We start from the raw sequence: 19,013 nt of genomic DNA on the forward strand, positions 1-19,013 counted from the left end.
TTGGATTCTTGTTTTTCTTCTTCAGCTTCTTGAGAAGGTTCAGGAGTGGCAGAAGCAGAAACTCTGGCGGATTCATTTTGTTTATTAGCTTGCTTGATTTGTTCCTTCTTGGATGCTTGTTGAGCCTTCTTCAATTGAGCTTGTTCCTTCTTTTTCTGCTTTTCAGCTTCCTTCTTTAACTTTTCCTTTTCCTTTTTGGACAAGATCTTTGGTCCATCTTTAGACTTTTTGTCGTCCTCTTCCTTTTGGTCCTTCTTTTGCTTGTTCTTTCTAATCGAACTCAAGAAATCTCCAGCTATATCGTCTGCAGAAGCTTCTTGAGGTCCAGCTGGTTCTGGGGTAGCTTCAGCTGATTCAGCTGGCTCAACTGGCTCAGCTGACTCAGCACCATTGCCGAATTCTTCAGCTTGCGGTTGTTCCTGGGCCATGTCTTCATCGTCCCAGAAATCACCACCAGATTTACCTCCTTTCTTTCCTTTCTTAGCCATTGTTGATCTATGGAAATATACTAGCAAGTGTCAACCACTATGAAATTTTTTTTTCACCATTTTTTTTTAACTGCGGTTGATGACTTCTTGGACAATTCACACGACCTAAAAAAAGTAATATACAGATCTGAAAATTTTTTTAAATAAGTGATTGCTATTCTTATCAACTGTAATTAACTCGGCACCATGACTACTGTGGAAAAGATCAAGGCTATTGAAGATGAAATGGCTAAGACCCAAAAGAACAAGGCTACGTCCTTCCATTTGGGTCAACTTAAAGCCAAGTTAGCCAAGTTGAGAAGAGAATTGTTAACTGACAGTTCCTCCGGTGGAGGAGGTGGTGGTATTGGGTTCGATGTCGCCAGAACTGGGGTGGCCACTATTGGGTTCGTCGGGTTCCCCTCGGTTGGTAAATCAACCTTGTTATCTAAATTAACTGGAACCCATTCTGAAGCAGCTGCTTATGAATTTACAACCTTGACCACTGTTCCTGGTACTATCAAGTATAAGGGGGCCAAGATTCAAATGTTGGATTTACCGGGGATTATTGAAGGTGCCAAGGACGGTAAAGGTAGAGGTAAGCAAGTTATTGCCGTTGCTAGATCCGTCAACTTGTTGTTCTTGGTGTTGGATGTCAACAAGCCCTTGCAACACAAGAGAATTATTGAATATGAATTGGAAGGAATGGGAATAAGGATAAACAAACAACCACCAAACATTGTCATTACCAAGAAGGAAAGAGGTGGTATAAATATAACCAACACAGTTCCATTAACTCATTTGGACAATGACGAAATCAGAGCTGTCATGTCCGAATATAGAATTAACTCGGCCAACATTGCATTCAGATGCGACGCCACCGTTGATGATTTGATTGACGCTATAGAAGAAAAGGCAAGAAGATACATACCTGCCATTTACGTGTTGAACAAGATCGATTCATTCTCCATCGAAGAATTGAACCTTTTAACCAAAATTCCTGATGCTATCCCAATTTCTTCCGGTAATGGTTGGAACTTGGATGATTTGTTGGAATTAATGTGGGAAAAGCTTAACTTGGTGAGAGTCTACACTAAGCCAAAGGGTAAATTACCTGATTTCAGCGAGCCAGTGGTTTTAAGAAACGATAGATGTACAGTTGAAGATTTCTGTAATTCCATCCACAAGTCCTTGGTGGAAGATTTTAGAAATGCATTGGTTTTTGGTACTTCAGTAAAGCATCAACCTCAAATTGTCGGTCTTGGACATGTTTTAGAAGACGAAGACGTTATCACTATTTTGAAAAAGTAGAAAACTTGTAACATACCTAATAAACAATTACTTTGTTCACTATATTCGATGGCAATTATCTGGTTTCATGTCAACTTGAAATAATTTGTAATTTGTAATTTATAATTTGTATAGTCTGTACCAATTAATATTTTCAGATCATATAGTAATCTTTATACTTGCTAGTATTTAGTATACGAGAATATTTGCAGCTAAGTTTTAGTCTGGTATTTTTAGACTGTTTTTTTTTGCAGAATTTTCAGTATTATCGTACGAGATTAGGTATGATTCTATTGGCTAAAGCCAATTACCTAACAGGTTAAAGGCTGATGGATGGTAATAGCAATCTCATTTCTACAAAGTCTTATACGGTAGTATAGGTTATTTGTGAAAAGCTACTGCAATGGGCTTTATATGGAACCATGAAATAATAAAACGCGTGGCTTGGGTCATGTGATTGTTTCAATCAATCTGTATGGTTGATTTACTTGTGGGTTCTGGAGTATAAATTAGTTGCAAACTTGCATTGAAGTTTTGGATCCGTGTTTCTTTCTTTCTTCCTTTCTTTGAATTTCTGTATGTTTGCTTCAACTAACATACCAATATTGATATGTGGTTGACAAGAAGTGTCAAAAAGTGTTAAATGTCCACCTCAAATTTACCACTGCAGTTCTACATCACTACTAACGTCCATTAATTTGCAAGACTGTTGTTCACAAATGCAATAAGTTCTCTGCATGATCCAATTTGCTTTCTGACTTCAATTACATCATTTTGCCAATTACGGATTACTGTTTACATTGGTGGTGTCTTGTTATTAACATTTGTCTCTAGGTAACATGACTGTGTCTGTTTGTGATCTACATACAAACTCAATACAGGAAGAATTATCGTTCGAGTGGTGGTTGTTCACTCGAGATCAACAATTACAAAAGCTGGTTACGCAAATCCTCAGATTGGGATAGCATTGAGCGCACAAAGAAGATCACCATGAATGACTCGCTATTATAGCTCTAATTATATCTAATTCGTGTTGCTTTGTTAAATAAGGATTCTGATATAGTAATATTTCTCTAAATTATATATGCCGCATCTCCTTGTTAATATATCAGGTGTTTATTTGTACACGTTTTCTAGCGTGGTTCTTTTCACATGTTTATCTAAAAAAAGCTGCGAAATATAACAAAAAAGTCTCCTGCTTTACACAATAAGCAAAGAATGATTCAAAACTCTAAACTTATTCAAAACTAGGACCATCCAAGTAGTTGAAGGATATTCTAACATTGTATCATCCAATCAAGTTCTATTCACTCATTGTTCATTATCCCCGTCTTTAGACTTAAGCCCGTATTCTAGATCACGTGATCTCTTCTTAGGGTTTTTTTTTCCAAAAAAATTTTTGAAAATTTAAGCAAGGGAGATTCGTTTCAACTGAGTAACCTAACCATAGCTAGTGATTACAAAACTACCTGTACTTATTCCATCAGCGTACCATTTAGGTGTATTGAAATTCAGCTCTTGTATCTAAAGAACTGAAACTATTTCCTTGCTCCTCATTTTGCTACAATGTCATTATTACCAGAAGATGTACAGGCTGTGTTAGCTCAGTTGTTGGAAAATTTATCCTCGGCCGACAATGCTATCAGATCTGCTGCTGAGAAATCCCTTGATAATGAATGGACCATCCAAGCCAACGTTGAAATGCTCCTTGTTTTCTTAGCCGAGCAATCATGCATGGGAAGTAACGATACCATTAGATCATTCGCAGCAGTCTTGTTTAGAAGAATTGCCATAAAGTCTCCTCGTGAATTATCCAGTGTCACCGATAGAACAATTGGTGTTACTAGTGAACCGGTCAGAGCCCAAATTAGATCAATCTTATTGAAGGGATTCACTTCTCAACAATCAAATCAAGTCAGACACAAGCTTTCCGATGCAATTTCTGAAGTTGCCAAGGAAGATGCGTCTCCAGCAGGTTCTTGGAATGAGTTAATACCTACCTTATTTGAAGCCACTAGAAATCCAGATCCAAGTTTCCGCGAATCAGCCTTCAGAGTTTTCTCAGCTACTCCTGAATTGATTGACAAGTCTTATTTGAATGACGTATTGCCCGTTTTCAATTCTGGGTTCGAGGACCAAACTGATGACGTTCGTATTGCTGCATGTACTGCTTTCGTAGCTTTCTTTAGAGAACTCCCAAAGAAGAACTGGCAATCTTTATCTCCATTATTACCAAACTTGTTGAACTCATTACCTAGATTTTTACAAAATGGTCAAGATCAAGCATTAGCATTAGTTTTAGAATCTTTGATTGATTTAGTTGAATTGGCCCCAAAGATGTTTAAAGACATGTTCCCTACCATTATCGATTTCTGTGCTGCTGTTTCTAAAAACAAAGATTTGGAATCAAACACTAGAATGGCATCACTTGAATTGCTTACTACATTTGCTGAAGTTTCTCCTTCAATGTGTAAGCGTACTCCATCTTATACCGAGCAAATGGTATTAATAACCTTGTCTATGTTGACTGAAGTTTGTATCGATGACGATGATGCCGCTGAATGGAACAACAACGATGACACTGAAGATGAGGATGAAGAACCTGAACATGATGCTGCCAGACAAGCTTTGGATAGAACCGCATTGAGATTGAATGGTCAAGCATTAGCTGCCCCTCTTTTCCAATATCTTCCAGCCATGATACAATCTGCCAACTGGAGAGAACGTCAAGCAGCACTTATGGCTCTTTCTTCTGCCGCCGAAGGTTGTGCTGACGTGTTGATGAATGAAATCCCAAAGATTTTAGATTTGATTTTACCAACTTTGAACGATGACCATCCAAGGGTTCAATACGCTTGTTGTAACGCTTTAGGTCAAATGTCTACTGATTTTGCCGACGTGATTCAAAGAACTGCAGGTAATAAGATTTTACCAGCGTTAATTTCAAAGTTGACCAATAAATCAGTGCCAAGAGTCCAATCGCATGCTGCTGCTGCTTTAGTCAACTTTTCTGAAGCTGCTTCAAAAGAAATATTGGAACCATACTTGGATGACTTGTTGAGCAACTTATTAGGCTTGTTACAATCTCCTAAACGTTATGTCCAAGAACAAGTATTGACCACCATTGCTATAATTGCCGATGCTGCTGAAAAGACATTTATAAAGTACTACGACACATTGATGCCTTTGCTCACTGATGTTTTAAAAACAGATATGGGTGACGAAAACAGGTTATTGAAGGCCAAGTGTATTGAATGTGCTACTTTGATTGCCTTGGCTGTTGGTAAAGAAAAGTTTGCCCCTCATTGTCAAGATTTGATCCAATTATTTGGTCATATTCAAGAAACCGCTACTCAAGATGATGACCCAGTCAAGCAATATCTTGAGCAAGCTTGGGGAAGAATCTGTAGAATAATAGGTAAGGATTTCATTCCTTACTTACCTTCAGTGTTACCACCATTATTGACTTCTGCCAAGGCTACCCAAGATATTTCCTTATTGGAAGAAGAACAAGCTGAAGAATTCAACTCTAACGAAGAATGGGATGTCATTAACTTATCTGGGAAATTGATTGCCGTTCATACCGCTGCTTTAGATGAAAAAGTTGCTGCTATTGATTTACTCAGAACTTATGCTATTCAATTAAAGGGTGATTTTTTCCCATGGGTCAAGGAAATCATCGAGGATATTGCCATTCCAGGATTGGACTTTTATTTACATGACGGAGTAAGAGGATCTGCCGCTTTAACCCTCGCTTCATTGCTTAAATGTTCCGTAGTTGCAACTGGAAACAATTCTACTGAAACATTGGTATTCTGGTCCAAGATCTCCGAAAAGTTGGTTGAAGTATTGACCAATGAGCCAGTTCCAGAATTGCTTGTGGCTTATTATACCGCCTTAGTGGAATGCATCACTGTATTGGGACCAAACTCCCTTTCTTCACCTCAATTGGATTCATTGGCCAAGTCTATTAATACCAATCTTGTTGAAATTTGTGAGAGAATTAAAGCTCGTGATAACGAAGATGACGAATATACCGAAGATGTTGAAGAAGATGAAGATGAATATACTGACGAAGAATTACTCGATGAGATTAATAAGGCCCTTTCGTCCATATTCAAGAACTCACAAGCTAACTTCCTCCCACATTTCCAAATATTAATTCCAACCGTGGCTTCATTTATTAATGATGAAAATACCAATATCAAACTTTGTGGGTTATGTGTTGTGTGTGACATTTTGGAACATTGTGGTCCAAACTCAGTTATTTATAGAGATATGTTTGCTAATGTTGTTGCTGAATCTATCACATCACCCCATGCTAGTATTAGACAAGCAAGTTCATATGCTGTTGGTGTCGCAGCCCAGTTTGGAGGAGAAGATTACGCTCAATTCTGTTTAGCTTGTTTGGAACCTATGTTTAAAATGGCTTCGGTTCCTGATGCCAGAGCCGAAGAAAACATCCATGCCACAGAAAATTCAGTTTCTGCCATTGCCAAGATTTGTCACAGGTTTTCCAGCACTATACCAAACTTGAACACTATAATTGATCAATGGATTACATTATTGCCAATTGTTCAAGATGAATCGGCGGCTCCTTTTGCTTATATGTTCTTGAGTGAATTGATTGAAAACAACCATCCTTCCATTAACAATCAAATTCCAAAGGTTGTCGATTCTGTTATTCAAGCACTTGCACATGCTTCTATTGCTGGTGCTACTGCGGAAAGAGTCGTTGCTGCTACAAGACAGTTGTTGGGTTCTGTACCTCACAGTGAAGCCATAGCCCTTTTACAAAAGAACCCAGCGGATATTGATATTGTCCAGAAATACTTTAGCTGAAACTAAATAGAAACTTTCTAACACTAACTCCCTCTAATATACACACAGATTCTTTTTTTCGAATTAAAAGCAGATCAAACTGTACCAATTTTGATACGCAGCCAGAGCTGCCTAACCTCAGTGATCCAAAGTTGGTCCACTTGAATTCACAAACCAAAAAAAAAAAAAAAATAAAAAAAATAAATGTAGATCAATTACACATTAGTAAACAACCAACGTATGTCAACATCCAATTCTCCTCCAGCTATGACGGGAAGCCGACGCTTGAACAGTATCGAAACAAGTGTAACTCGACTTCTTGTATCAACTAAGCATTTGTTGGAGAGCTTAACGCAATGGGCTCGCCAGGAAGCAGATGACAAGTTTGTCTCGGACGCATATGTTAAACTTGGAAACGATTTCCGAGCTGCTACTCGAGCATTCACCAGCAATGGGATTGATATTTCAGATATTGGTAACGTACCTCAAGCTTTAAGAATCATCTTAGAAGCTGCTTTAAGTGAAGCGCCTTCTCAAGAAAATTTGGACAGGTTCTTACCAAACATTCGGAATATCATTGTTACTTTGTTGCAGAATTTAAAAGCTAAACAAGCCAAAGCAAAGAGTTTATCCCAAGACAGATCATCCAAGAGCCTGATAGAAAGCGCAGCATCACCAGCAACAACAGTTTCCCCACCATCCGAGAATTTATTAAAGCCAAGTTCAGTAGAACATGATTTTCCTGAAAGAGTAGCATCCCATTCTTCCCAACCACCAGTCAAAAATGATGCCTTGTCACAGCTACAAAAAGGGGATGCTCTTCAACGTCGAGCTTCTAAACGATTTAGTGCCTACCAATATGCCAAACTTGCAAACATTTCTACTCCTAGTACATTGCCGAGTATCACCGCAGCCCGCAGCTCACTCGCGAATGAATCTTCACACGAAGACATCCCGGAAAGGAAACCCATCAATGCAACCAATGATGGCAACAAATCTTATGTTTTTTTGAAAATCAACAAGAAAACAAAGAAAGTGGACATAAAATTCCCAGTAACATTTGCTTCCCTTCGACTTTTATTTGTGGAAAAATTTGCATATTCACCTGGATCAGCAAGCTTTCCTGAAATTTATATCCAAGACCCCGGCAGTGGAGTATTATACGAGCTTGAAGAGAATTTATTGTCAGATGTCAAATCAGGGACTCTCTTGTGCTTGAACGAGCCAGATTCCCAAGCAAAAGCAATAAATGACTTAGAGCTGAAGATACAAGACTTGTCCAAGAAAATAGAAGCTATGAATGCCAATGTTATTCTGCAAGTAAAAGAATCCATTTCCTCGATAGATATTCCAGCACCAGTCCTACCTACTAGTCATAAAGAAGTGAATACAGCCACAGGAACTTCCTCGTATGACTTGAAGAAGATCCGCAAGATTGAACAGGATTTGAAAGCCCTCAGACAATTACACAGATCATCGGTCGATAATTTCAAGCTGATTATCCTGCTGTTGACAGAAAAACTTGATCAGTTCCAGGAATATGGCCTTGAAATATCAAAGGACTCCAATAGATCCTTCATGGAAACGTGCCATACTAAATTATCCGAGGAATCTGACGTATTGATCACCAAGGTTGATGATTTACAAGATTTGGTAGAGGAATTAAGAAAGGATGTAGCTCAAAGAGGGGTTAGAATCAGCGAGAAGCAAATCAAGAATACAGTTAAAGAGATAGAGAACGCCAAACTGGCTCTTCGTTCTATGACCGATTTCATTTCAAAAGAAAGAAATGTCTGGAAAAAGATTTGGGAAACTGAACTTGATAAAGTATGCGAGGAACAACACTTCTTTAAAGTACAAGATGAATTAACCATTGATTTGGAAGAAGACATCAAAAAGATGGAAGAGACATTTACCTTGATTGAACAATGTTCCATAGAACAGAGCAAAGGAAGTACAAGGAAACGAAATAAGGTTGTTGCAAACCTTTACATACCGGAGCCAGGTGAAAGTTTACATGATATAAAGGATGCAGTTTTGAATGAAGTGGTTGCCCTTGTACCTGATCATCAAAGCAGAGTAGAGGCAATCGAAAGAGCAGAGAAATTGAGGGAAAAAGAACGTGAAATGATGAAACTCAACCAGTTTCAAGAGGAATTGGGAGATTTTGTTGAAGATAAGAAACTCAAAAAGTCAGGAGGAATAGCTGAAGTAGAGAAAATGAGATCACAAAAAGACAGTGAGAATTTAAAAAGTTCGTTCGGCATTGTGTAGTAAATACAACTGACATATATTTAGTTTTTATATTGGTATCGTTTCGAGGAGAAATCCAAATTCCTTTCTCCCGCCAAGGCATTTCACTATGACTGCATTAAATTCTGATATAATAATATCAAGAAAATCAAACGAATTGTTGACTTCTACAAACTTTGTTATGGTATGATCACGTATATCCTTTAGAAAATTGATAAATTTATCATTGGAAAACGCATCACCTCGTTTAATGCGCTTGTAGTCATGTGAGATTGCTACCAAAATAATTTCTAACAATCCACGTAAATTCCACAAGACCCCTTCTATGGAACCAGACGAAAGGTCCATTAAAAACCCATGTAAACGGGTTTTATAGGCATTATACAAATAAGTCAATAGTGTCTTGAATGAACGATATTTTAACGTCTTTGATATGAAATGAGGATATTCCATTTTTATCTCCATAGTATTCAAATCCAAATCTAAACCAACAAATTTTATACTTGTATTAATTGAATCATTGGTACTTTTAAATAAAGTCTTGTCAATGTTCACATGCGCCCCAAACTTATGAAGCTCTTTACCATCAATGATTTTTCTCACGTCTATGCAATCCTGAATCTCTGTTGATATAAGCAAAAAATCATCAGCCAACCTCAAGAACAACGACTTCGAATCACGGTGCTGCAAAAAGTTGAATTTTTCTTCAACCATGGCTGAATAAACAATATCACAGAATGTACCCAGTAAAGGGAACCCCTGGAACACACCTCTTTTTCTTCTATACAATTCATAATGCCCCTGTTCATTCCGAATGACTACTTGAGAATCAAATATCAAGTTTTTGCAAATCAGTATAATATCTCTCTTTAACAACTTTGTGGTTTTAACTTTATCCAAATATGCACCTCGAATCCCATTCAAGTAGGCCAGTTCTTGAATCATATTGAAATTGTGCGCTGAGTTATGGATCCTGGAAGAAGTCTTTTTCCAATTAAACAGAGAATCATCCAATTGTACATACCTGCGGAAATAATAAGGAGTGTTTTCGTTCTCGCCATGAAAATATCCTTCGATTTGTTTTAGGATTGCTTCCTGGTTTAATCGATCATAACAATGCTTCATGTCAAATTTTAATAGAAAAAGCTTGGGGAGCTTTTCTTGGTGTGAGTTCAAAAAACTCTTCCGAAAATTGATCATAAACAGTGCCACATCACCACTAGATCGACATTTGGGATTAAAAAACGGGTTATTATTACTTCTTCGGTTCAATTTCAGACGCAAAATTTGCAGTATCAGCTGTAATATCTCCAAATTATATTTAATGAATTCAAACCTATCCTTTTCCCTCGATATCGGTTCCGACTGGCTCGCAAGAAACGTTAGATTACCTCTAGAAGGAACGCAAATAAATCGAAAATCCGTCTTTTTAGGAATGGGCCGAACAAAACCAATATTAAACACTTCTCTCGTACTCCAGCTTTTTGATACTTCCTGCTTGACAAGATTTTCGCGAATGTAAACGGATAACCATTTACTAGTAATACACGCCCAAATATGATGAGGAAAATACAGTGACCGCATTCCGTTAGAATCTTGGGATTCAGTTACATACCAGAAAGCTGTAATGATCCGTTTTATTAGTGTTTCAAATATCCAGTCTAAAAAATGAATTAGATTTTGCTTTCTCAATTCAAAATCCTGTTTAGATGAAATCTTCTCGGTAGTTCCTAGCCACTTAAAATCCAGAAGCTTAATACCACGAAGTAGATCTTTCACATGTACCTTTTCCTGTACACCTATCCTTATGAAGTTGGAAATCTCACTCTGTAAAATCTTCTTATTCTCACTTCCACCCCATATTTCAAGTGGTAGTAGCTTATAAAGGATCACAAGGCAAAGCCTTACAACAAGCTGGAGAGGTGTTCTATTTCTCTCGATTTCGTGGTGGTTAGGCTTACCATAGCCGATTAGTTTAGAATATATAGCATTATAAGACAACTTCTGGTCTCTTGAAATAACCGAAAGCATGGTTTTCCTTATTTTACGAAAGCTTTTTGGCATACCACCTGGCTTAGATTTATAAGATGGAAATATGTCTGAAAGTAATTGGTTAACTTCACGAGGGAGTAAGCAACGTTTGTTACCTTTTCCAGAACCATTTGATCTATTTAGCACTCTGTTCTTAGATACTGCATTGAAATCATCTTTAAAAGAAAACTGATTGGAATCACCAAATACTTGTAGCGAATTCTTACTGCCAACAGCACTAAACCCTTTATAGTTTATAACCAATTCTAAAAAATTATGAGCTCCAATTAACTGAAATGTATAGCTCCAGTTCGAATTACGCATATAATTCATTGCAAAGTTCGATGAGGAGCTCATAGTTCGTGAATTACACTGATTATCCATACTGGAATCTTTATAACCACTGGCCAACACGTTGATGGACTTTTGCGAGACTAAGTACGCGATTAACGTGTCCAAGAAATCCAAGTACGTATTTGATGGATGAAGCACTGGTAAGATGTGTATCTTACGTGATGATAATCTGGCAATCACCACATTGTCTAAAAATTTCAAATAGCTAGGGAGTTCTGATGATAAGTCTATACAGAGTTGATCTATATGCTGTCGCAATGAACATTTCATTTCTTTTGCAAAGGATAACCAAGATATATTTGGATTTCGTATCCAAGAAAAAAGTTCACACCAAACTAACTAGATCCAACTTAAATGAAGACAAGCAAAAATAGTGAAAATGAACATGTCAATCTCGAGCAAGGAATTCTCTATGGAGTTTTAAAGCAGATTCGAGCAAATGAAGACCAGATTTCCGAGAAGCCAACTTTAGTCAGTGTGTGGTATTGTGATATTAACCCAAAAGACACTCAAAAAATAGTAGCCCTAATTCGAGACCATTTGACAGATCCGGATCCCGTGTCATTAACACACATTAAGAGATTTATGAAAGTGAATGAATGCATAAGATCTATTTTATGTTCATTGGAATATATTGACGAAGGGAAACTCATTAATTTGATTCATGAACACTGCCCTGGTGTGGAAATAAGAAGCGTCGGACTAATTGAAGTTCCTCGATACGCTCCACAAACCAAAGACATTACACAAGCCTGGTCACTGAAATATTGGCCATTAGCTTGGAAGGGAAATCCAAACCACCAATTCCTTAATACAGTTGAGTTCGATATTTCCCGTGAAGAGGAAATAGTCTCAACTCTTCTCGATGAGCTTGAACAATGTATCAAGAAAAGCAAAGACAGCAGTGACTGTAGTGGTGTTCTGGCTACTTTGATAGCAGAGAATATAAATGATTCGATCAAATTAAAAACTATACATGCAAATACTGGATCCAAAACACCATACGACCATAGTGTGATGAAAGCAATTTCATCGATTGCAAATAATGAATTGCATAGGAGGAAACATAGTTCCCAAGAAGATGGCGAGGGATATCTCTGTCATAATATGATAGTTTACACAACACATGAACCTTGCGTCATGTGCTGCATGGCCCTTGTCCATTCGAGAATTGGCAGACTTGTGTACTTGCAAGGGACACCACCCACAGGAGGCTTGGAATCAAACTATCAGTTAGGGGATAGGGATGGGTTAAATTGGAAATTTCAAATTTGGAAATGGATTGGCCAAAATGAAGTACATAGATTGGAATCATTAGTGGGAAAGGAGCTGAAAGCTATCAACTATTGAGACCTACCTTTTGATATCGAAAAACTTTTTAATTTTTGCAATACATTCCCGTGCTTCATCCATAGCAGGCTCATAAAAATCATCTTTTCTGCCATACCTTAGACTGCTTAATTCTCCTATTAATAATTTAATTTCCTTTATATACTGGTCAGACTCTTCACTCAAAGACTGCTCTTGTAAAGATAACGTAGATGCAAGTTTTTCCATTTGATTAATGAGATTATTCAATTTCTTCTCTTTGACACTGCTATTCTTTTGAATAACCGATGAAACTTGATTCACAGGAAATTTATAAGTATTGTTGATAGTATCTATAACTTTTGAACGAATATTCTGCTCTTGCTGTATTATCAATTGATCGTAAATTGCTCTAACCACGTCCTGCGGAGTTCTGGAGGGAAACTCTCTGGAAAAACTTTCAAACGATATATCTGACTTAATTTCTGTCAGTGACATCAAGTAATTACTCAAAATACTAGATGATTCCATGTTGAAGGTTCAATGATGGTAGTGCCTAAATTCAGACGTGTTTGTTTATGTTTGGCTCTAAAATCGTTGGTCGTGTGTGGAAACCAATGTGTCTGAAAAATACATTTTGGCAGAAAAGTTCAAAAAGAAAAAAAAAACACTAAACAAACACTACATACAAACCAAGAATATATCCATGTCATCCCTCTCATTTGATACTACATCCTTCTTTGTCCAAGGCTTAGCTTCGGGTCTTTCCAAGCGATTACTGGAGGAAAATGACAATTCATTATTGTTAAATATAGCTCCTACTGGCCGTCAAGCCAAGCGTATTGCCCAACAGATTAACTATTCCGAAGATTACATAGATGACTTTGATTTTGAGGACACTCCTTCTGCCAACCTCACCAACAAAGGAAGTATTACCAATCAAACTCAAGCCAATGTCCAAAAGTTTTCTCCTGCTAGAAACACTCCCTATATGAAAGAACTTGATGATGAACAAAAGATCTCGGAATTGGTTGGAAAACCACAAATTTTGATTCCAATCAAGATAGCTTTAGAAAATTCCAACTCCACACATAAGCTTGTTGATTTTTTCATGTGGAACTTAAACGAATCCCTTATAACGCCTTATCAATTTGCTGAAATCGTGTGCAATGATTTAGAATTACCAAATGCAATGATTCTGCAGATAGCTGATTCTATCAATCAACAAATTGAGGAATACAATTTTGCTTCCAATTTGCAATTGCCTACTAATAATCCCTGCAATGTAATTATTGACTTGGCTGTAAATTTAAACAAACAATTATATCAAGATAGATTTGAATGGGATTTGAATCAAAACGAGGTGACTCCTGAACAGTTTGCACAAATCGTGGTGGCGGATGTAGGTCTTTCCTTGGAATTCAAACCAGCAATTTCGCATGCATTGCATGAAATAATCATTCGTGTCAAGAAAGAGATTATAGAAGGCACTTTTAACAATGAAATACACAATTTACATCTTGTCAGGGGAATAATTTTTGAAAATGGAATCCGAATTTTTACAGAAACTAGTATTCAAAATGGAAACGATCATTGGGAACCGTTGGTCGAGGTATTGACTTCTTCTGAAATCGAAAGACGAGAAAACGAAAGAATTAGAAACTTAAGAAGATTAAAGAGAGAAAACATGAAAAGAGATTATGATGACTATAGTGGTGCTAAAAGGAGACAAGTGGGGAGAAGGAGGTTTGATGAATTGGAAGGATCCTGGAAAGGAGTGTAGCGCAGCTACAGATGCTACTTGTTCATTTCTAAGCCTGTAGAATTATATATTCCAAATAGAGACAAAGGAATATAACCGTGTACTATTAAAGTAAAATTATTTCTTGATCGTATGGAGTCAAATGTTGATATATTACTTGACCTCTGCAAAAGTATTCAATCCTAGTTTAAGGCTGAGTACCAAATTAATAAGTTTCATTCAAACCAAATCAAAGGAAATTGCTGTAAGATCTCAAGGTGTCTTAAAACTGAAGTTGCAATGTTGCAACGATTTATCACATTCTACAAATCTGGAGAGTCTATATCTAAACTATACTCAAAGTAACAAAAATGTTCTAATTGATATCAATCCACTTATTCTCACTCTCGTATCAAATAGACACAAGCAATCTGTGGATACTCTCAAGGACAATTCTCCCCCTAAACACACCGTAAAAAAAAGAAACAACCTCAAGCTGCATTTATAGTTATTGCAAATTCTAACAGGCATTAGAATTACAACTTCTCTCATCTAATACCAATAACTATCCAATTTATCGAAGATATACTTCAATATAAGGACTCAAAACATGTTTAAGAATTATAATAAACAACAACATCAAAAAGACTGGACACGTAAAACTAGATATGGCACAACCTTTCCTAGCCAATTGTGGTATCTGAATAACCAGAGATACCGCAATAGAGCAACATCCCCAAGTTCAACAAACTTTTATAACCAATCTAAACCCACTCTTAAAACAATAACCGCGCCCGTACTAAGATAACGTACTAGATAACACATTCAGCAATCCAATGCATTTGTGAATACTGGAAACAAACCTCTCTCTGTGTACCAGCAATGTCATAACACCAAAACATAAAACTATGTAGTTGCTCACTTCCAACAACTTATCAGGACACATTCGAGCCAGCAACTAGAAGCTTGCAGTTATATATACTAAAACTAAATCAAAGTATGCTCAGCCTGATATCAAACCAGGAACTTGCCCTCTCAAACTAAATCTAAAACTTCAATTAACTACTTCTATAATTTCACTTTAAACCACAACTAGTACCAAGTTCAGAACTCAAGTCAACATATATATATTCTCAGAGAAGCTGAAAGTAAAATTGATCTTAATAACAGTGATCATTGTACCAATTCAGTAGAGATAACAAACAGTAAATATAAATACTATACTCAGTGATGCTTAGGACTTTTAATCAAACTACAACTATTCAAAAATGAATTGTAAATTCATCAATTCGCATCGGCCCTAGAAACACCACACAATTACAATCCCACATCTCTTATATCCTATCTCATTACACACTATTACATGGCTATTGCAAACATACCCACTGTATATCATAGAATACATTAACTTCTGCTATTACGCATGCCCTAGATAATCACATAGAACTCAAAAAACTATATCATTTATTACTAAGCTTCGACAGTTCTAACAACGAATGAGTAGCAGCAATGGGGTACTAAAGTCTGTGCCAGTACTTTTCTTCCATAAATATATACCGCAACTGCTTAAGTAAAGCTATGTAACATTGTACTGTCTCAAACGTCAATTAGATCCGTTACCAAACTTATAAGATGCTGATGAAAAATTGCAAAATGATTCCAACTTTAGCATGATATAACCATTATACCAAACGTATGCTACCTTCTCCGATGCAATATAAATCTAGATACGTATTGATTGGGTCTTCAGTATCTATGAATGTACGAATCTGGCGCTCACATAATGTTATAAGCTTAATGACTTTCGAGTGTATTCATGTTCGAAAGTAAATAAAGATCTACACCGAGCTTAACAATCTACTTCAATACCATATGTTCAAAACTGGAACTGATGTCTTCATGTAAATTGATCATAAGTGATCATAACATCTTAGCTAAGCAAACAATTACCATACTATTCAAAATATGCTTTCTTTATTCATTCACTTTTAGACTCGATTTACCTAATAGTAGAAAAGAACACCTGTTATATTATTGAAATATGCTTTGACTATTACAAGCGATGAATTGATTTGTATCAATTACTGGACTTGCTAATTAAAGTACTTGCAAGAGTACTAATACAGGTACAAAATAAATCTAATATACGGAATAGTACTCCTAAGTATATGTCAGAAGTATGATCAATATCAGTGATAGGTTTAAATTCGGCAAAATATCAAGTGATGTCTAGCACACATTTGCTAAATATCATATGTTGTTTCGATGATGTTACACCATAGCTATGTTTTCGGTAGTGCCAAGTTCTTAATATATCCACAAGGATATAAAGATATCGCATGGGAAAATAGTAGGTTTACAAACAATAATTGATTGTTATATGTACGAACTGTATTGTAAAGCTAGGCAATACGGATTGAAATGTACATAAACAGAGTTCCTTGTGGAATGGTTTCATAATAGATACGGCAATCTTATTAATGGAGAATATAGATGTAGAGTAGAATGGTAGCAAATGATACTGTTCGTTCTGGTGATTCGGTGCAATTGATATTTAGCTAAGAGTTAGTAATGCGGAACCATTACGGAATATGTTTGTAGTTCATATATAACAGCTTGTGTATATCAGCTATGCTAAAGGATAGTAAAATGGTTTGAGCGTTTATTACGAACAGAGAGAATTAGTTCCTGATCTCAACAGTTTTAGTTTGAGCTACAGTTCTTGTACATTTATACAGGATGTTTTCTTTCCGTTAGATCTGTAATCATCTGCTAAAGTAAATTGTAAATCCATGATTGGGATTAGGTGGATGGCCTCTTTCAAATTTCATTGCAAAAGATATTAGAAGTTTGTTGCAGTTTGTTTGCTAAAACGGCTTCCTGTCAATTCATCCTGATCATAGGATCTGAAAGAAGCTTGTGTAATATATGTGATGTAGTGTATGGTGATTGCAATAATTAGAGAATTCGCTGAGTTTCAAGTTAGCTTTAAAATACTTTGTATTGGCTAAAGGTGCTTGGTATTTATTAGCTTGATAGACTTGGGTCATAGAGTCGAGTAGAGTGGAAGGTTAGGTTTCTCATCAGAGAGTTTTTGGCTAGAATTAGTAAGTTTTCAAGCTGTACAATGATAAATATCTATTATTGTTTTATTAGTATTTACCGGGATGAATTAGATACTGCTAAAGGTCAATGGATATATTCCCCAAAGTGTGCTTGTGGTTACTCGCAGATAATTTTTTACTGGCCCAGTTTTCTTCAATATCAGATATCATTACCTGAGGAAAGTAGGTATCATTAGACGAAGTAGTTGTAGGTCAGAAACAAGATCAAGTTTATTAGGAGACATTGAATGAGTGTTATCAGTTTTTGGCAGAGAGGATAATTCAACCTTTTTCTATCATTTTCAGTAGCTGCAGGAGAAATCAGATCAAATAGAAGTTGTAGAGAGCGGTGGCAGTTCCGTTTCTTCTGTTAGCAGTTAAATTCGATCCACTCAATATCTGGAAGTGATGGACTGTTATGATTGACATGATATAGAGCAAATTATACGTAATAGATTACAATGAGATTCGTGATATTCATATGTATAACAATTGATTCTAGAAATTTGAATCTATATATAAATGAGTATTTCTAGTTCAGCCATTATGGTTATAAGATCATAATGTACAGTACTAGACTAGAGTATTAGTGGGAGATGTAGTTCCAGCCTTAGTGCCCTGAAAATTACTCAACCTCGAGGTTGTTTTGAGCAATTTCTTCATCAACAATCTTCTTCAAAATGACTTCAGCATACTCGGTCATTTTTATGTTTGTCACATCTAAGGCAAATAAATCTTTAGAGAGCTGGCCTCCATATTCCTTTGGTAGGTTATTGGAACCAAACCACGACAGTAAATCTCCGTGGCTCAACACCTGAAACTTCTTTAAGGTTGCAGCATCTATCACATGAATTGCTTTAAAGAAAGTAAATACCCAGCCCATGATTTGTGGAACATTTACAAAAAATTTGGTGGATAGCAATTCAGGATAGTTGGCTCCAAAAATCTCGATGATTTGTTTAGTAGCTACTTTCATGTCGGGATCAATTCTAAACATTGACACATTTTTGTAATCATGAATTTGAGCAATTTTATTGTGCTTGGAGTCACTGAAATCCACTAATTGAAGAGATCTTTCCATCAATCCAACTCTCCATCTAAGGAACTGACTGCCAGGTAATTCTTTGTTTTGATTATCTCCGAATTTCTTGAAAATCTTCTTCGGATCCTTTAAATTTCCATAGAGATTCCAAGTTGCACTGTATAGATTGTCTTGACTCACATTTTGAAAATTGGTAATAACTCCCAAAGCATTCAACTCTGCATCAAACTTCTCTTCAAATGCTGCACTCAATGGTTGAAAGCTACTACGCCAATTTAGGGTATTGGAGAGTCGTTCTTTGCATAGGTCGATGTCATAACCATCAGCTATCAAGAATTTCAATAGAATTTCGTTTCTAATACTTTCATTAACATGTTCCTTGTCTGTTTCGTTTATTCTGTAGCCGTATATCTCATCGTATTCTGGGTTATCCAAGCCCTTCAAAATTTCAGGGATAGATTCAATAACTGAAGAAAGTTTTTCTGCTTCTGCATCCGACAAGTTAGTGGACTTGATGGAGGCTTTCACCACTTCAATTTCTGACATTAATGTAAGTTTAAGGTAAGGTAGATGGAGCTCGTGTTGTGGATAAAAGGGAAAAA

The 19,013-nt window shown here is 36.5% G+C and overlaps 8 protein-coding genes across 8 annotated transcripts; 5 read left to right on the top strand and 3 right to left on the bottom strand. All coding sequences in view use genetic code 12, as the record gives it.

Moving 5' to 3' along the window:
• Positions 1-22: 22 nt before the first annotated feature.
• Positions 23-507, bottom strand: SPAPADRAFT_62880 (uncharacterized protein; the record flags this gene model as incomplete). Its single annotated transcript, XM_007376948.1, has 1 exon — positions 23-507. A coding segment is annotated over one exon (313 nt), but the record flags the coding sequence as incomplete, so codon positions are not given.
• A 130-nt stretch (positions 508-637) lies between these two features.
• On the top strand, positions 638-1,951 carry DRG1 (GTP-binding protein; the record flags this gene model as incomplete). The annotated part of the gene is made up of 1 exon (XM_007376949.1): positions 638-1,951. The coding sequence occupies one exon, from the start codon at positions 675-677 to the stop codon at positions 1,776-1,778; it is 1,104 nt and encodes a 367-aa protein (XP_007377011.1).
• A 1,372-nt stretch (positions 1,952-3,323) lies between these two features.
• On the top strand, positions 3,324-6,599 carry SPAPADRAFT_52168 (uncharacterized protein; the record flags this gene model as incomplete). The annotated part of the gene is made up of 1 exon (XM_007376950.1): positions 3,324-6,599. One exon carries the CDS (start codon positions 3,324-3,326, stop codon positions 6,597-6,599), a length of 3,276 nt encoding a protein of 1,091 aa, XP_007377012.1.
• Positions 6,600-6,845: 246 nt separating this feature from the next.
• On the top strand, positions 6,846-8,852 carry BUD6 (Bud6p; the record flags this gene model as incomplete). Its single annotated transcript, XM_007376951.1, has 1 exon — positions 6,846-8,852. The coding sequence occupies one exon, from the start codon at positions 6,846-6,848 to the stop codon at positions 8,850-8,852; it is 2,007 nt and encodes a 668-aa protein (XP_007377013.1).
• Positions 8,853-11,557: 2,705 nt separating this feature from the next.
• Positions 11,558-13,069, top strand: SPAPADRAFT_62883 (uncharacterized protein; the record flags this gene model as incomplete). Its single annotated transcript, XM_007376952.1, has 1 exon — positions 11,558-13,069. One exon carries the CDS (start codon positions 11,571-11,573, stop codon positions 12,564-12,566), a length of 996 nt encoding a protein of 331 aa, XP_007377014.1.
• SPAPADRAFT_52171 (uncharacterized protein) lies at positions 12,570-13,055 on the bottom strand (the record flags this gene model as incomplete). The annotated part of the gene is made up of 1 exon (XM_007376953.1): positions 12,570-13,055. One exon carries the CDS (start codon positions 13,053-13,055, stop codon positions 12,570-12,572), a length of 486 nt encoding a protein of 161 aa, XP_007377015.1.
• Positions 13,070-13,207: 138 nt separating the features above from the next.
• SPAPADRAFT_62884 (uncharacterized protein) lies at positions 13,208-14,393 on the top strand (the record flags this gene model as incomplete). The annotated part of the gene is made up of 1 exon (XM_007376954.1): positions 13,208-14,393. One exon carries the CDS (start codon positions 13,231-13,233, stop codon positions 14,305-14,307), a length of 1,077 nt encoding a protein of 358 aa, XP_007377016.1.
• A 3,601-nt stretch (positions 14,394-17,994) lies between these two features.
• On the bottom strand, positions 17,995-18,957 carry SFH5 (Sfh5p; the record flags this gene model as incomplete). Its single annotated transcript, XM_007376955.1, has 1 exon — positions 17,995-18,957. The coding sequence occupies one exon, from the start codon at positions 18,955-18,957 to the stop codon at positions 17,995-17,997; it is 963 nt and encodes a 320-aa protein (XP_007377017.1).
• Positions 18,958-19,013: the final 56 nt, after the last annotated feature.

Source organism: Spathaspora passalidarum (assembly GCF_000223485.1).
Source record: "Spathaspora passalidarum NRRL Y-27907 unplaced genomic scaffold SPAPAscaffold_6, whole genome shotgun sequence".
Lineage (NCBI taxonomy): Eukaryota > Fungi > Ascomycota > Pichiomycetes > Serinales > Debaryomycetaceae > Spathaspora > Spathaspora passalidarum.